General features: G+C 37.9%; 3 protein-coding genes across 10 annotated transcripts; all 3 read right to left on the bottom strand.

The window, feature by feature from the left end:
• Positions 1 to 147: 147 nt before the first annotated feature.
• Positions 148 to 4,712, bottom strand: atg14 (autophagy related 14). 2 transcript variants are annotated; one of them, XM_046856655.1, is made up of 10 exons: positions 4,252 to 4,712; positions 3,742 to 3,804; positions 3,556 to 3,598; positions 3,368 to 3,449; positions 2,940 to 3,183; positions 2,460 to 2,692; positions 2,098 to 2,215; positions 1,852 to 1,942; positions 1,676 to 1,761; positions 148 to 1,045 (listed from the first exon to the last, which is right to left on the bottom strand). In XM_046856655.1, exons 1-10 carry the CDS (start codon positions 4,539 to 4,541, stop codon positions 745 to 747), a joined length of 1,551 nt encoding a protein of 516 aa, XP_046712611.1. In that variant the 5' UTR covers positions 4,542 to 4,712; the 3' UTR covers positions 148 to 744. The 2 variants fall into 2 exon arrangements, with proteins under 2 accessions (XP_046712611.1, XP_046712612.1); XM_046856656.1 differs by having other exon boundaries at positions 2,946 to 3,183.
• A 138-nt stretch (positions 4,713 to 4,850) lies between these two features.
• Positions 4,851 to 15,581, bottom strand: tbpl2 (TATA box binding protein like 2). 6 transcript variants are annotated; one of them, XR_006926782.1, is made up of 8 exons: positions 15,287 to 15,581; positions 14,844 to 15,199; positions 13,874 to 13,961; positions 13,663 to 13,754; positions 13,332 to 13,499; positions 13,155 to 13,249; positions 12,865 to 12,991; positions 4,851 to 5,642 (listed from the first exon to the last, which is right to left on the bottom strand). XR_006926782.1 is itself a non-coding variant. In XM_046856661.1 (7 exons), exons 1-7 carry the CDS (start codon positions 15,332 to 15,334, stop codon positions 12,915 to 12,917), a joined length of 924 nt encoding a protein of 307 aa, XP_046712617.1. In that variant the 5' UTR covers positions 15,335 to 15,581; the 3' UTR covers positions 12,659 to 12,914. The 6 variants fall into 6 exon arrangements, 1 of the variants encoding a protein (XP_046712617.1); XR_006926784.1 differs by lacking the exon at positions 4,851 to 5,642 and adding an exon at positions 8,959 to 9,043; XR_006926781.1 differs by lacking the exon at positions 4,851 to 5,642 and adding an exon at positions 11,927 to 12,142.
• On the bottom strand, positions 5,905 to 11,389 carry LOC124390611 (TATA box-binding protein-like 2). 2 transcript variants are annotated; one of them, XM_046856660.1, is made up of 8 exons: positions 11,049 to 11,389; positions 8,682 to 9,043; positions 7,465 to 7,552; positions 7,154 to 7,245; positions 6,823 to 6,990; positions 6,646 to 6,740; positions 6,356 to 6,482; positions 5,905 to 6,031 (listed from the first exon to the last, which is right to left on the bottom strand). In XM_046856660.1, the coding sequence occupies exons 1-7, from the start codon at positions 11,049 to 11,051 to the stop codon at positions 6,406 to 6,408; spliced, it is 885 nt and encodes a 294-aa protein (XP_046712616.1). In that variant the 5' UTR covers positions 11,052 to 11,389; the 3' UTR covers positions 5,905 to 6,031; positions 6,356 to 6,405. The 2 variants fall into 2 exon arrangements, with proteins under 2 accessions (XP_046712616.1, XP_046712615.1); XM_046856659.1 differs by lacking the exon at positions 11,049 to 11,389 and adding an exon at positions 9,132 to 9,186.
• Positions 15,582 to 15,856: the final 275 nt, after the last annotated feature.

The raw sequence follows: 15,856 nt of genomic DNA, 5'->3' as shown, positions 1-15,856 counted from the left end.
TTTTGTTTTTTATTTTACCCCTCAGCAAGAAATCATGAGCCCACTGTTTCTCTCCTATAAATGGATCACCACTCAGGGTGATAAGGAGGAGTAGTATTGATGTAATGTATATAATCCTAGTGTTTGACCTGAACACAATCAAAAAAATTAAGTACAAATCAGTTGTTTATTCATAAACTGAAACACAACACATTTCCAAATAGAAACAGGGGTTTTAAATAGCTGGTGAAAAGGTGCACTTTGAGCAAACTGAAGCCAGCACTCACTCTGTAGAACACCAGTACTGAGTCTGTTTTAAAATGGTATTCTGGATTGGTGTAATCGTCAATAAACAAAATGTTTCCTTCAAGCCCATTAAAGTGAAACATAGTGCATCATGCTATTAATTCATAAAGAACCTTCTTCCTAAAGGATTATTATTTCACCCTAATATATCCAAGTTAAAAGGAGTAAAAAGAAACGTTGCTGAATGGATAGGGTGAGCATCCTACAGTGTGCATGAGCTACAAAGGTCAGGCGTTTTCTTTAGAACAAAACATTTCACCAGATCCTATTTCAACTTTTTTTTTTTTTTTTATAAACATTACAAATGCCATTCTTTTCCTCCCTTTCACATACTCCTTCTTGACATGCAATCAAAAGTGACAGTCACAAAACCACTTTTGCTAATAAGATTTGAGAAAAGATGGAGAGACAAATAGTTTGTTTGCATAGCTACAGCAGTCTTAACATTCGAGCCTGGCCTCAGCGCTGGCCAGTGTAGGCACGAAACCAAGAGGTGACTGAGGCAGCAGCAGAGGAGATCATGCCTCCTGCGTTTCCTGCTGGCTGTGAGACCTGCATGGCTGTGCTCTGAGACAGCTCCATAGGCTGAGAAGGGATGTCACAGAATCGGGGGCTAGGGACAGTTTCCCAGTCTGTGCCCAAATCTGTCTCATCATCTGTTACCGCTTCATCTCCACTCTCCTCTGCAGCACACGATAACTCAGGCTCCAGAAATTCCATAGAGTCCTCCAAGTCTGCACTTACTTCAAAAGGTCCAGTCCTGTGCAAAGGGAATGAAACACATTAGCATTACTAATCTGTGTACGATGCACAATGGCAAAGGCATTTCAAAAAGGTTTGGACATTCAGGGATCCATTCATGACATTTAAATTTGTAATAATAAAAACTATACCTTCTGCATGCAGAAGTTAGTAACAAGTATTATTTTTACATTTAATTTTAAAACTAAACACTGCTCATCAAGGCTCACAATAAACCTGAGATGGCTTGAACTGAAGGTGCTGAAAAAGACATCAGTATTTCACTACCATTTTCTCCTGGATTTTTTCCAGTGTTTGATGTAGCAAAGGTTTGCCCTGGAATTGAAATATTCAGTACTTGACCCTTTTACAATGTTTGAAATCATTTTCATGTGTCTGTATAATGTGTTGGCTAATGGTTTAGGACCATAGAAAACTCAGATCTGGGACATCGTATGATGAGTCCAGTCATACACAAACAAACAACATAAATGAACCGACACTGGACCACCAGGGGGGAGATGATAATTGGGTGATGGATCAGCACAGCAATCACACATGGTAGCGTGTGTGCAGAGTTTGTGGTGGTGTCACTCTGGCGTTGTAAATGCTTCAAGACTTTTCCCCTAGTCAAAATATTCATTCTTACCTGCCAAGGTTCTTGTTCTCAGGCGAGACCAGAAACATGATATTCCTCAGTGTGTGGTGTGGATGGAGTAGCTCACTGTCTACATGCTGTGAGGACAGATTGATACAGAAAACAGGTATCATAAGAATGTCAGAGCAATTGTTAGCGTTTTCTGAGTATAATTGTGCGTGCTTCACCTGGGAAAAGCAGAGATGCAAGATGTTGGTGTTGAGTTTGTTAACAGCACGAGTAAATCTGTAGCGACTCAAATTATCACCACAGAATTCACTAAAAAAGAGACCAGGAAATTCATCAGCAACTTTCTGGAAGTGATCTTTAGGCATAAGAAAATTACTTCTCATAAAAAATTTAAAAAAACAACAATCTGTATAACAAGCATTCAAAATTTTAGTGATCGAGCTGAACTCTGTACATGATGTTACCTGTTACACAACTTCTTGGGCAGATTGACATCCAAAATATGGGAAAGAATGTTAACAAGTTGAGTAGCATAGCAGAGGGCTGCGCTAATCGTGTGCGCCGGAGTGATGTGGTCTAGCTCTATATATAATATACAAAAATAAATTTCAGCCAATAACATCACAAATATACATTTATAAATTATGGACATTATATAAACTATGGGCCTCAACTAGAAGACATTGGATAAATGTAAGGTCATTTTGTGCATTAAAACACAATTATCATCTGCTAACCATTGCAAACAAACATGGCCAAACAATCTGAGTTACAGCAGTAAGAGCTGGTTCTGGAAGTGTAATGAGAGAGTGAGTAGAAAATATACCTGGGCCAGGATTAGTGCTTTTCTCTTCAACCCAGTTATAGTAGGCTGAGCAGTCTCCATTACTGGGTAGTGTGACATGGGGCCCTGTGATGCTGATACTTGTTTCTCCATTCTGATCGTCCCAGATCCAACGACCAGACATGTAGGTTGTTCGTCGGGCCTCAGCTAACTCGCTTACAGTGCTGGACGTGAGAGCAAAGTCGTACTCTGCTACAGCAGTTTCTGCCGGGTCTCTGGAAAGCAGAAACTCCAGTTAAAAAGTCTCCTAAGCATAAAGTCGATGCTTGCTACTGCCAGGACACTGAAAACATAACGATCCACTTCAGGCACAACTATTTTGGGTGGAGAAGTATCACATTCCTCTACTGCAAGGTAAACGCCTAAGCTAATTTTGTGCCAGCAGTGGAGCTTTTATAGTCTGTCAAAAAAAAAAAAAAAAAAAAAAAAAAACAGACAAAGAATTAGAATAAAGTTCATTACTCAAACCTGCTGCCCTGCTTCTCCTCCTGTGTGGGGAAGATGTAGGTGGTGAGTTCCCAGATGTGACCCCGTCGTACCTCAGCCAGAGCCTCCAGTCTGTTTTGTAGCTCTTTATTTCTTTTCTCTAACAGTTCACTCAGGCGACGGTTATGACGCTCAATCTTATCCCTCTTCTCTTGGTGGCGACTCGCACGACGCTGCAGTCTTTGACCTTCTTCCTGAGAGCGAAGTAACACATCTTTACCTTAAGAAAGAGAGGCAGGGGGGAAAAAAGAAGTCATTGTGATGCCTGCCAAAAAAAAACAAAAAAAACCCCACCCTGATCAACACGACTTCTAAGCTGGGTGGAACTGATGGTTCTGATTGGATTTATATATAAAAAAATATTCAACACCAAGAATATTTGGGAGGGAAAATAAATCACTCACCACTCTTCACTTCTTCATTCCCACTGCAGATTGCCTCTTTTAGTTGCTCAATCTTCATCTTACATGACATAATCTTCCACTTCTGCCACAAACAAAATCACAACTGGTTGAGTGAGGCTCAAAAAACATATATAAATATTATCTGTATATATGTATAAAAAAAGAAAAACATTTCTGGTGAAACGTACAAGCTGGTCTGCTTGAACCTTCTTGTCCATGGTTTTAATTACTCTGCATGTATAAAAAAAACAAGAAAAAAATCAAAAAAGAAAACAGAACTTACACACCATAAATTGTCCAACATGCATCACACACCACCCCTGAAACATGTATAATAAACAACAAATGGGCTCAAGGAGACTCAGAAACATTACCTTTGCTGAATAATCTCATTTTCTTTCTTTATTTTCTGAAGGCGTTCCAGTTTCTCTGTGTATCTGAAAACACACAAGTTTTAATTTAATCTGTTTTTATTCACGATTTATGCACGAAAGGCAGACATGGGCAGTCAAACAAGAAAATATTTCAACTTGAAATCCTCGGCTAACTTTATGACTCAGCTAACCTGGTTAGGTAGTAACTGAGTCAAGATAATGCAGGCTGACAATACAGTATAAAGTTCATTTTTACATTTCAGACAGGTAATAAGTATTCATTGTTGTATTAAGTGCATTGTTAAAGCCTAAAAAAAAGAGGAGCAGCCAGAAACGTCATTGTTGTTTCGCTTCGTCGTTAGCATGAGCTAGCAAATAACACTGTAAAGCTAAGCTCCTGATAACCGGGTCCTGGTGATACAATAATAATAATAATAATAATAATAATAATAATAAAGCTATTTTGGCTGTTTGTTTGTTTCAAATGTGAAGGAATAAACCAGAACACACCTTTCAGGATTTTTGCCGTCGAAGTGGACAAAGTCTCCAGCTCGGATACACCGGGCACAGGTCAGCCTGCGTCTCGCAGTGTTACACAGAGGACATCTCTCCACAGCTACGTACAGTCCCTCCGCATCGTCCACCGACTCCACCATCATTGTGGCCGGAGAGACGATCACGGCCCCCGGCTGAAGAGGCTGATCCGGTAGTCTCGTTGCTCGGGCCTGCGCTCTCGCCCCCTCAGTGGCCGACTCACAGGGCCCGACCACCCGCACTTCGCTCTCCGGGGGACATGCCATAGCGCCGGTGCTTACACGCTGCAGTGCCGTGCTACCGTAATGTGAAAGCGCGGTTCACGTCGTCTTCGACTTCATTCTCAGCTACAGACGCTGAAGCTGGAACTCATGGCTGCCTCAACGAAACTACACAAAACACTAGTTGGTCTACGCTACTCAACGCAACACGCCACAACAACTCAACCCAGGAGCTGCTGCGCTTCTTCCCCTAGCCTTACCACGTGACTCAATTTGTTTATGTACAAGTCACGTGTGTACAGGCCCTGCAGTCAGCGCGCGTGCGCACAAGTTTAGCCGCGACCCCGCTCAAAACCTGGCTGACAAAATAGAGAATGTAAACAATAAAGTCACAATATGAAACACAACAGAGAATATGGACTAGAGAGCAGGCAAATTGGAACAACAAAAAATTGTTTCAAAGTTCGAAAGATGAATTTTAGCTTTCTTTACATCACATTTACGTTTTAGAGCATTTAAACCCTATTTCTAAATTATTACAATTATTGGAGCATGTGACTGGCATTTTTTATTATTTATTTCTTTACTTAGATGTTCCCTGTTACCTTGATTATCCAATTAAAAGCACTGACTGGCTACTCTTTCTTTGAGCCCTGGGTATCCCCATGTGAGGTGCCATGTTCTAAGTTGTTTAACACATCTATATATAAATGATTGATTGCCTCATATTTACTTTTTACTCGCAAACCTTAATTTATTTTAGTGGATAGCAAAGAAATTAATTGGTCTTCCCTTTCTTATATTTTCAATGAAAAACAAGTGTGCAGTTATGCCAAAGTCAAACTCAATGATATGGTTAAATTTCACTATGGTAAAAACCTGTACATTGACCCCATGTAAATGCTTTTTGAGAATCCCATTCAAGATTTGGAGTGGCTTTTATTTTGCTGTTATAATTAACACAACTCTTCTGAAAGGTAGTGTTTCTGAAGGAATCAGGGACATCAGGCACTAGGGTGCATACAGCATTCCAGTTCACCCTGAGGGTAGTCAGTGCTCAAGTGCCTCCGGGCTCAGGGTCAGGGCTGTGTGCAGGACACTCAGGTTTTCCCACTCCAACCTTGGCAAACGTCAACATGGATCTCGCTGCGTAAACAGGAGTATTGTCTTGTTGGAACAGGTTTGGGCCTCCTGGTTCCACTCAAGGGATTATATTTGTAATGCTACATCATACAGAGACCTCCAACACAATTATGTGCTTTCAACTTTGTGAAACGGTTAAGTGGCGGCTCAAATTTAAATTTGATTGTTACCATTTTGTGCCATATTGTGTAGAACTATCAAGTGTGTTAAAATGTCTCAATTAGACCACGTGGAATGACCACAGTTAGTAAATCTAGCAAAAAAATTTTGTTTTGGGATTTTTTTTAATGATGCATGAAAAAGAAAAACTGTTTTCATATTGCTAACTTGAGAGAAAATGCTAGAGGAGCATTCTTTCATAGAACTGGGCGTTGGTGGGCCTAGAGAACAAGCTGTGAAAAACATTAGACAACATTAGATGAGCAAACACGACATGCGCAGAGGCTCTGAAACAACATGAATTATTGTGACATTTTTCCAGTATGAAAATCAGAACCAGTTCTCAGAAAATCAGACCTTTAGAGTTCAGTTTACTATGTAGAAAAATATATTAACAAAACATTTACCTCTCACCACTCAAATAGTAATCACAGTGACAGAAACACATCTAAATAGCATGCACAATGTTTGTAAATTAAATATCCATTAACAAAGGTTTTATTCAAGCTAAATCCTAAAGAATCACTTTCAATAAAATTAGATTTATAAACAGTCACCTTATATATTGACATATCAGAACTCAGTAAAAAGTAGAAGTGCTCGGTTTTCACTGTTTCCTAAATGCTTTCAGAATTGGGTAGATATTCTCAAAAGCTTCATATATTTCAGAGCGATCTTTTGCACCTAGATTTACAAAGAGAAAACAAACAAACAAAACACTTTTTGATTGATGCTTTTGCAATTAAATGTTGAGGTCTATTAGGGAAATGTGCTCTACAAATATATTTAAAGAATAAATAGAATGATCAAAGCTAAACATGATTATAAATAGAGGACCACACTGTACCTGTAAGAACAACCTTTCCAGACTCAAATATCTTGAGGACAATCCGTGGCTTCGCCATTCGGTAGATCAAACCAGGAAACAATTCAGGTTCATAGCTTGAACAATAACATATCATAGTTACCATAAAGAAATGAAATTGCATTAAGATTTAAAACATGACCAGTTATTTGGACAAACCTGCTGAACTGTTGGTGAGTCAGAACCAGGTCTTCCAACTGTATGGGGAAACACACATCACAACTGCCGACCATGTTCTGGATCTTGAAGTCAAGAAATTTTGCTGGGAAGCCAAGCTTCTGTACCGCCCGGGCATACTTCCTTGCAGCAAGGCGAGACTGCTCCTCACTGGTGGGAAAGAAGATAAACCTTAATCAAACAACAAATAATGCATTGGAACAGAGCATTCAGTATCAGGCTCACCATAAACAACTAACTACACTGCACAATAATGTCACACAGCCAATTACTGCATTTATTATATATGATTTTGAAGATAAAACTTGCTAACCTCTTTGCACCAGTGCAGACCAGTTTTCCTGAGCTGAAGATAAGGGCAGTGGTCCTGGGTTCACGGATCCGCATAATTACAGCAGCAAAGCGCTATAGAAGAGCATGATTGGAAGAGCTGTCAATACTGAAGGCAGCATCTTCAATGTGTTTATTACATTTACATTTTGCTATTGCAAAAATTTTTGCCTATGAAACACTTTTATTTTCCTATCTTTAATCTCAGATTCATCAGGGAATGAAAGCTGAAGGCACTACAGAGGAAATCTAATGACATGTAGCCCCTCTGTCACAGATTTAAATTAGACATACCTTTGGATTGTACTCAGCATTTCGACCTTGACGAGCAATGGCTTTCAGGTCTAGAGGACATGCCAGGTTTACTGTGGACACTATATTCCTGTACACAACCAAATACAGATTAATATGTGAACAAAATCTAGCATTCTATTTAAATTTAAGCACACAGCCTACTGATACATGTTCAAATACCAGGAAACTAGAAGGGCACGTCAGAAACATGACAAAGTTTAAAATACAGTTAGAAAAATGCAAAAAAAAATTAAATAAAACTGCATCGCTGTCCTATACCAGTGCCAAGCACACCCTGTATTCTCCTGTTTACCCTTACAGACCACAAGCCATTTGCTTTTTTTTTTTTTTTTTTACAGCCAAGTATAAAACATTCCTCCATATTTAAAGCTGCTAAATGTAAGATTTTAAAATTTTACTTACTCTGGTGGAAAAAGCTACTACAAGCGAATTATGGAAAAACATTTTGTAACATGGATTGTGCTTCGTTGACCAATTAACTTCATAACTCTAAATCAAATTTAAATTCAGTCATAATTTACAGCTACATCACAGATAATATAGTGTTATGCACAGTAAGAGGATGACTTGATACTAAGGATGGCAAAGGTGTACTGATATACTATTGAATAAAGAAGTATGGGGTTTGGAAGTTATTTATGAGTGAGGACTTTTGGGATATTATTTGTTATATATGTCAGATTAAAAATATATATAAAATAATTGTGTAGACTTTTGATGTATTCTTTCTAATTCTGACCCAACAGACCTGAATATTAATTAATTTTCTAGAATTTTTGGAGTGAGCAACAACAGCAAAGGGACACAAACAATTTTTTTCCTCTCTTGACCAGTAATCATGTTGTCCTCATGTACTGTAGACTTTAATATAAAGACTGGGCAACTGACAAACTATAAAACTGATAAACTGATGTGATATCAAATCTGCTGTCATTTTACATGCAGAAGTGCATGTAGCAAAGCTGTGCACCTTAACATATATTTACTGTTCTGTTCTGTTCTTGGTATGTATCTGAAGTGAGTATTAAATATCACTGCATTTATTTTTTAAGGTAAAAGACAAATACAGCATTACCACAAGTACTACAACAATGCAATATCCTTGTTTCAGACTGTTTACTGCAGTGAAGTAGAAGCATAATTTCCTAGTTTTAAAACTGTTGAACAGATATCTGTTATTCCAAAAAATATCTTACTGTAATTGTGGGATGATTCCTGAACTTTCTGCCACAGGAGCCACTGGGGTCATGGGTGTCATGGGGATCATGGGGAGGTTGCAGAAGGGGGAGGCTGCAGGCTGCCTCGTATTAAACTCAGTGTCTGCTTCAGGAAGTCTTGCAGTTGAACAGTCCAGATAAACACCACTGTCCTCTGTAAGACCCACTCCTGTGTTCTCTCCCCCTTCATCCTGAACATTTAGCTTATCAGGTAGAAAGCTCAGGTCCAGATCCTCATCCAAAACTTTCTGTTGGTTGAAAATGGAAGAGTAGAGGAAAGAGAGATCCTGAAGATGTGGTGGGCCTTCCAAATCCCCTCCAAACATGTACTCAGAAGAACCCTGGTGAAAGTGGGCAACCATTTAGAGTATGCATTTTTTTTAAGAAGATGCAAACCATTTCTTTATGCACCACAAGATCTTAACATACAGCAATTGACTGGTCAAAGTAGGTCTCAAGCGATGGATCTTCATCCATTTCTCTCCAGACCCATTAGGGATTGTGAATGAACCCAAAAAAGTGAAGCAGATAGTCGCGTTGTGCAAATTAGAAACTATCTCAAACAAAGCTGAATTGTTTTTAAGTTAATTAATGAACAGCACTTGCGCAGATTCACTAATTGGGTCTAAACTTTATTTCGACTAATACATTTAACGCAACAACCAAAGGTCTAGTGAATCATCTGGAGTAAAAAAATAAAAAAATAACCGGTTGGTTCCTCACGATTTTTCTCCGTCCAGAAGAGAGAGACGTTTTATTTATTATAACTGAAATCTTTTTTTAAAAGTCTTTTGCGCATGACCGGAAGTGATCAGCTAATCATTATAATTAAAGTTATTCATGTTCCTACGTGTATCCCAGACAGGGTCACCTCGCACCACACAACTGTTTATCACTTCACCAGGATTAATAACCGTATTTGATCAGCAGGCTCACAGAAAAGATGCATGAATTGACATTTCTATTGCAATAAACTTAAAGCGTTCAATTGTAACAGCCGGAAACACTTCTGTTTGCTTTCAAAACAATATTTCGTGCACAGGTTAATGCTCTAATCTGATCCGTCATAAAATCTTCATTATTTCCAAATAACAAAGTAGTTTCAGCTGTAATATAACAAACAAATATCAATGCGCATAACAAATACATTATTGTTTTCTATAATAACAGCTTACACAGAGGAGGTTTTGTGGCTGATGCACCAAGTAATATATGACTAAATCTAAAGGGTTCAAAAACTTCTCGTTGTTTAACAAAGTTTATACTGCATCGCTGAGCAATACTTTGTTAAGTTTGGTTGACAGAAGGTCTAAGAAGTGTAATTATTTTTTAGTTAATGCACAGCTAAAGTAGGTCCAGGCAGGTCTTGACTGGACCGGTTAAGATTGAATCCTTCAAGGTAACTGAAATAAAGGAAAATTTAGCCCACTGTCCACCACAACACACAGATCTCAACAAACTCAACGCAACAACAAAAGCAATGGCATAAAAAAATATAAATATAATGCAAAAAAATGAATTGCATTGGCTCAAGATTATATTAATAGTCCCGGAATGGCGGTTTGGAATTAGCAACAGAGACCTAAGATTTCTGGTTGATACTTTATTAGTATTACTTGCTATTGAATCGAAAAAAATAAATAAACGAATAGGTGGTACCATTCATCCCTAATGCAAAACACAATTATGTCCACTAGGTGGCGGTAACGAGAACAAAAGTCTAATTTGTCATTACAAACTGAACTAGAAGAAGCTCTTATCATGGACGGTGATAAGATCATTGCATATGTATTGTGCATGTAACAGTAGAAAGGCATTAATAAAAATAGTATTATGGTTATTACAGTGAGTTTCTATTATTTTTTAGCATGTGCATGGTTCTGTTTATTATGAGTTGTCTGCTTTGACGGTAATATTTGATGTTAGCGTTGGGCAGCATGATATGAATTAAAGCTATGGAAGAAGTAAGAAATGGTTTGTGAGACTTCCCAGAAGTTTGAGGTGAGTGTGTAATGTTAAAACATGAATTAACAACAGCTTAAAGCATGTTCAGATTGTGTCCTGTAACCATTTGCCTCAATTGTCTGTTCAATTTTATATCTCCTAATGGCAGTACACTGTATGTCTGATGTCATCCATTAAATCATGTGATTGATCATTTGGTTGTTCAAAATTATTTTAACTGTTAGAATTATTTTGCATAGATTTATTGATCTTTTTTTAATTATTGACGGTGCATGTGACAATAAATAGAAATAAACGGAGATGCTTTTCATCAACGGTTCAGATTATGTATGTCTTATACTTTATCATGTCTTCCAGAGCTTCACTTGAATAAGTTAGTACCATATCTGCAGTGCCGTACTACCGTGATGTGAAAACACGGTTCACGTCGTCTTTGATTTATTCTCAGCTAAAGACGTTGAATCTTTACCTTATGGCTGACTCAACAAAACTACACAAAACACTAGTTGGTCTACGCTACTCTACGCAACACGTCACAGCAACACAACAACTCAACCCAGGAGCTGCTGCACTTCTCCCCTAGCCTTACCACGTGACTCACTTTGTTTATGTACAAGTCACGTGTGTACAGGCCCTGCAGTCAGCGCGCGTGCGCACAAGTTTAGCCGCGACCCCGCTCAAAACCTGGCTGACAAAATAGAGAATGTAAACAATAAAGTCACAATATGAAACACAGCAGAGAATATGGACGAGAAAACAAGCAAATTGGAACAACAAAAAATTGTTTTAAAGTTCAAAAGATGAATTTTAGCTTTCTTTACATCACATTTACGTTTTAGAGCATTTAAACCCTATTTCTAAATTATTACAATTATTGGAGCATGTGACTGGCATTTTATATTATTTATTTCTTTACTTAGATGTTCCCTGTTACCTTGATTATCCAATTAAAAGCTCTGACTGGCTACTCTTTCTTTGAACCCTGGGTATCCCCATGTGAGGTGCCATGTTTTAAGTTGTTTAACACATCTATATATAAATGATTGATTGCCTCATATTTACTTGTTACTCGCAAACCTTAATTTATTTCAGTGGATAGCAAAGAAATTCATTGGTCTTGCCTTTCTCATATTTTCCATGAAAAACAAGTGTGCAGTTATGCCAAAAGTCAAGCTCAATAATAATAGACTATATGGCTAAATTTCACTATGGTAAAAACCTGTACATTGACCCCATGTAAATGCTTTTTGAGAATCCCATTCAAGATTTAGAGAGTCTTTTATTTTGCTGTTATAATTAACACAACTCTTCTGAAAGGTAGTGTTAAGGGACATCAGGCACTAGGGTGCGTACAGCATTCCAGTTCACCCTGAAGGTAGTCAGTGCTCAAGTGCCTCCAGGCTCAGGGTCAGGGCTGTGTGCAGGACACTCAGGTTTTCCCACTCCAACCTTGGCAAACATCAACATGGATCTCGCTGCGTAAACAGGAATATTGTCTTGTTGGAACAGGTTTGGGCCTCCTGGTTCCACTTAAGGGATTATATTTGTAATGCTACATCATACAGAGACCTCCAACACAATTATGTGCTTCCAACTTTGTGAAACGGTTAAGCGGCGGCTCAAATTTTAATCTGATTGTTATTATTTTGTGCCATATTGTGAGGAACTATCATCAAGTTTTCAAGTGTGTTAAAATGTCTCAATTAGACCACGTGGAATGAACACGATTAGTAAATCTAACAAAAAATTATTGTTTTGGGATTTTTTTAAGTGATGCATGAAAAAGAAAAACTGTTTTCATATTGCTAACTTGGGAGAAAATGCTAGAGGAGCATTCTTTCATATAACTGGGCGTTGGTGGGCCTAGAGAACAAGCTGTGAAAAACAAGGGAACATTAGGCGAGCAAACACGACATGCGCAGAGGCTCTGAAACAACATGAATTATTGTAACATTTTTCCAGTATGAAAATCAGAACCAGTTCTCAGAAAATCAGACCTTTAGAGTTCAGTTTACTATGTAGAAAAATATATTAACAAAACATTTACCTCTCACCACTCAAATAGTAATCACAGTGACAGAAACACATCTAAATAGCATGCACAATGTTTGCAAATTAAATATCCATTAACAAAGGTTTGATTCAAGCTAAATCCTAAAGAATCACTTTCAATAAAATTAGATTTTTAAACAGTCACCTTATATATTGACATATCAGAACTCAATAAAACGTAGAAGTGCTCGTTTTTCACTGTTTCCTGAATCCTTTCAGAATTGGGTAGATATTCTCAAAAGCTTCATATATTTCAGAGCGATCTTTTGCACCTAGATTTACAAAGAGAAAACAAACAACAAAAAACTTTTTGATTGATGCTTTTGCAATTAAATGTTGAGGTCTATTTGGGGAAATGTGCTCTACAAATTTATTTAAAGGATAAATAAAATGATCAAAGCTAAACATGATTATAAATAGAGGACCACACTGTACCTGTAAGAACAACCTTTCCAGACACAAATATCAGGAGGACAATCCGTGGCTTCACCATTCGGTAGATCAAACCAGGAAACAATTCAGGTTCATAGCTTGAACAATAACATATCATAGTTACCATACAGAAATGAAATTGCATTAAGATTTAAAACATGACCAGTTATTTGGACAAACCTGCTGAACTGTTGGTGAGTCAGAACCAGGCCTTCCAACCGTATGGGGAAACACACATCACAACTGCCGACCATGTTCTGGATCTTGAAGTCAAGAAATTTGGCTGGGAAGCCAAGCTTCTGTACCACCCGGGCATACTTCCTTGCAGCAAGGCGAGACTGCTCCTCACTGGTGGGAAAAAAGATAAACCTTAATCAAACAACAAATAGTGCATTGGAACAGAGCATTCAGTATCAGGCTCCCCATAAACAACTAACTACACTGCACCATAATGTCACACAGCCAATTACTGCATTTATTATATATGATTTTAAAGATAAAACTTGCTAACCTCTTTGCGCCAGTGCAGACCATTTTTCCTGAGCTGAAGATAAGGGCAGTGGTCCTGGGTTCACGGATCCGCATAATTACAGCAGCAAAGCGCTATAGAAGAGCATGATTTTTCCTCTCTTTAATCTCAGATTCATCAGGGAATGAAAGCTGAAGGCACCACATGTCTAATGACATGTAGCCCCTGTGTCACAAATTTAAATTAGACATACCTTTGGATTGTACTCAGCATTTCGAGCTTGAAGGGCAATTGCTTTCAGGTCTAGAGGACATGCCAGGTTTACTGTGGACACTATATTCCTGTACACAACCAAATACAGATTAATATGTGAACAAAATCTAGCATTTTATTTAAATTTAAGCACACAGCCTACTGATACATGTTCAAATACCAGGAAAAAAATGCATCGCTGTCCTATACCAGTGCCAAGCACACCCTGTATTCTCGTTTACCCTTACAGACCACAAGCCATTTTCTTCTTTACAGCCAAATATAGAACATTCCTCCATATTTAAAGCTGCTGAATGTAAGATCTTGAAATTTTACTTACTCTGGTGGAAAAAGCTACTACAAGCGAATTATGGAAGAACATTTTGTGTTGAGTGAGCAACAACAGCAAAGGGACACATATATATATATATATATATATATATATATATATATATATATATATATATATATATATATATAATTATTGTGTAGACTTTTGATGTATTCTTTCTAATTCTGACCCAACAGACCTGAATATTAATAAATTTTCTAGAATTTTTGGAGTGAGCAACAGCAGCAAAGGGACACAAACAATTTTTTTCCTCTCTTGACCAGTAATCATGTTGTCATCATGTACTGTAGACTTTAATATAAAGACTGGGCAACCTATAAAACTGATAAACTGATGTGATATCAAATCTGCTGTCATTTTACATGCAGAAGTGCATGTAGCAAAGCTGTGCACCTTAACATATATTTACTGTTCTGTTCTGTTCTTGGTATGTATCTGAAGTGAGTATTAAATATCACTGCATTTATTTTTTAAGGTAAAAGACAAATACAGCATTACCACAAATACTACAACAATGCAATATCTTTGTTTCAGACTGTTTACTGCAGTGAAGTAGAAGCATCATTTCATAGTTTTAAAACTGTTGAACAGATATCTGTTATTCCAAAAAATATCTTACTGTAATTGTGGGATGATTCCTGAACTTTCTGCCACAGGAGCCACTGGGGTCATGGGTGTCATGGGTGTCATGGGGAGGTTGCAGAAGGGGGAGGCTGCAGGCTGCCTCGTATTAACTTCAGTGTCTGCTTCAGGTCTTGCAGTTGAACAGTCCAGATAAACACCACTGTCCTCTGTAAGACCCACTCCTGTGTTCTCTCCTTCATCCTGAACGTTTAGCTCATCAGGTAGAAAGCTCAGGTCCAGATCATCATCCTCATCTTTCTGTTGGTTGGAGATGGAAGAGGAGAGGAAAGAGGGATCCTGAAGCTGTGGCGGGCCTTCCAAATCCCCTCCAAACATGTACTCAGAAGAACCCTGGTGGAAGTGTGCAATCATTTAGAGTATGCATTTTTTTAAGAAGATGCAAACCATTTCTGTATGCACCACAAGATTTTAACATACAGCAATTGACTGGTCAAAGTAGGTCTCAAGCGATGCATCTTCATCCATTTCTCTCCAGATCCATTAGGGATTGTGAATGAACCCAAAAAAAGTGAAGCAGGTAGTCGCGTTTTGCAAATTGTAAACTATCTAAAACAAAGCTGAATTGTTTTTAAGTTAATTAATGAACAGCACTTGCGCAGATTCACTAATTGGGTCTAAACTTAATTGTGATTAATACATTTAACGCGACAACCAAACGTTTAGTGAATCATCTGGAGTAAATAAAAAAAAAAAAACGTTTGGTTCCTCACGATTTTTCTCCGTCCAGAAGAGGGAGACGTTTTATTTATTATAACAAATCTTTTTTTTTTTTTTTTTTAAGTCTTTTGCGCATGACCGGAAGTGATCAGCTAATCATTATAAATAAAGTTATTCATGTTCCTACGTGTATCCCGGACAGGGTCACCTCGCACAACACAACTGTTTATCACTTCACCAGCAATAATAACCGTATTTGATCAGCAGGCTCACAGAAAAGACACATAAATTGACATTTCTACTGCAATAAACTTAAAGCGTTCAATTGTA

The sequence above is a fragment of the Silurus meridionalis genome, chromosome 8 (genome assembly GCF_014805685.1).
Source record: "Silurus meridionalis isolate SWU-2019-XX chromosome 8, ASM1480568v1, whole genome shotgun sequence".
NCBI classification, from domain to species: domain Eukaryota; kingdom Metazoa; phylum Chordata; class Actinopteri; order Siluriformes; family Siluridae; genus Silurus; species Silurus meridionalis.
This window is presented reverse-complemented; position numbering and strand designations above follow the sequence as displayed.

Bases quoted from the DNA above. Each gene is read 5' to 3' on its own strand.
- atg14 (XM_046856655.1), bottom strand. From the start codon at position 4,541: ATGGCATGTCCCCCGGAGAGCGAAGTGCGGGTGGTCGGGCCCTGTGAG. The intron at 3,805-4,251 runs GTGTGTTCTGGT...GTGTGTTTTCAG, and splicing joins GACGGCAAAAATCCTGAAAG to ATACACAGAGAAACTGGAAC. The intron at 3,599-3,741 runs GTAATGTTTCTG...TTATACATGCAG, and splicing joins AATGAGATTATTCAGCAAAG to AGTAATTAAAACCATGGACA.
- LOC124390611 (XM_046856659.1), bottom strand. From the start codon at position 9,179: ATGGATGAAGATCCATCGCTTGAGACCTACTTTGACCAGTCAATTGCT. The intron at 7,553-8,681 runs GTAAGATATTTT...GGTTGTGTACAG, and splicing joins GGAATCATCCCACAATTACA to GAATATAGTGTCCACAGTAA. The intron at 6,741-6,822 runs GTTTGTCCAAAT...TTATTGTTCAAG, and splicing joins ACTCACCAACAGTTCAGCAG to CTATGAACCTGAATTGTTTC.
- tbpl2 (XM_046856661.1), bottom strand. From the start codon at position 15,334: ATGGATGAAGATGCATCGCTTGAGACCTACTTTGACCAGTCAATTGCT. The intron at 15,200-15,286 runs GTATGTTAAAAT...CACTTCCACCAG, and splicing joins ACTTTGACCAGTCAATTGCT to GGTTCTTCTGAGTACATGTT. The intron at 13,250-13,331 runs GTTTGTCCAAAT...TTATTGTTCAAG, and splicing joins ACTCACCAACAGTTCAGCAG to CTATGAACCTGAATTGTTTC.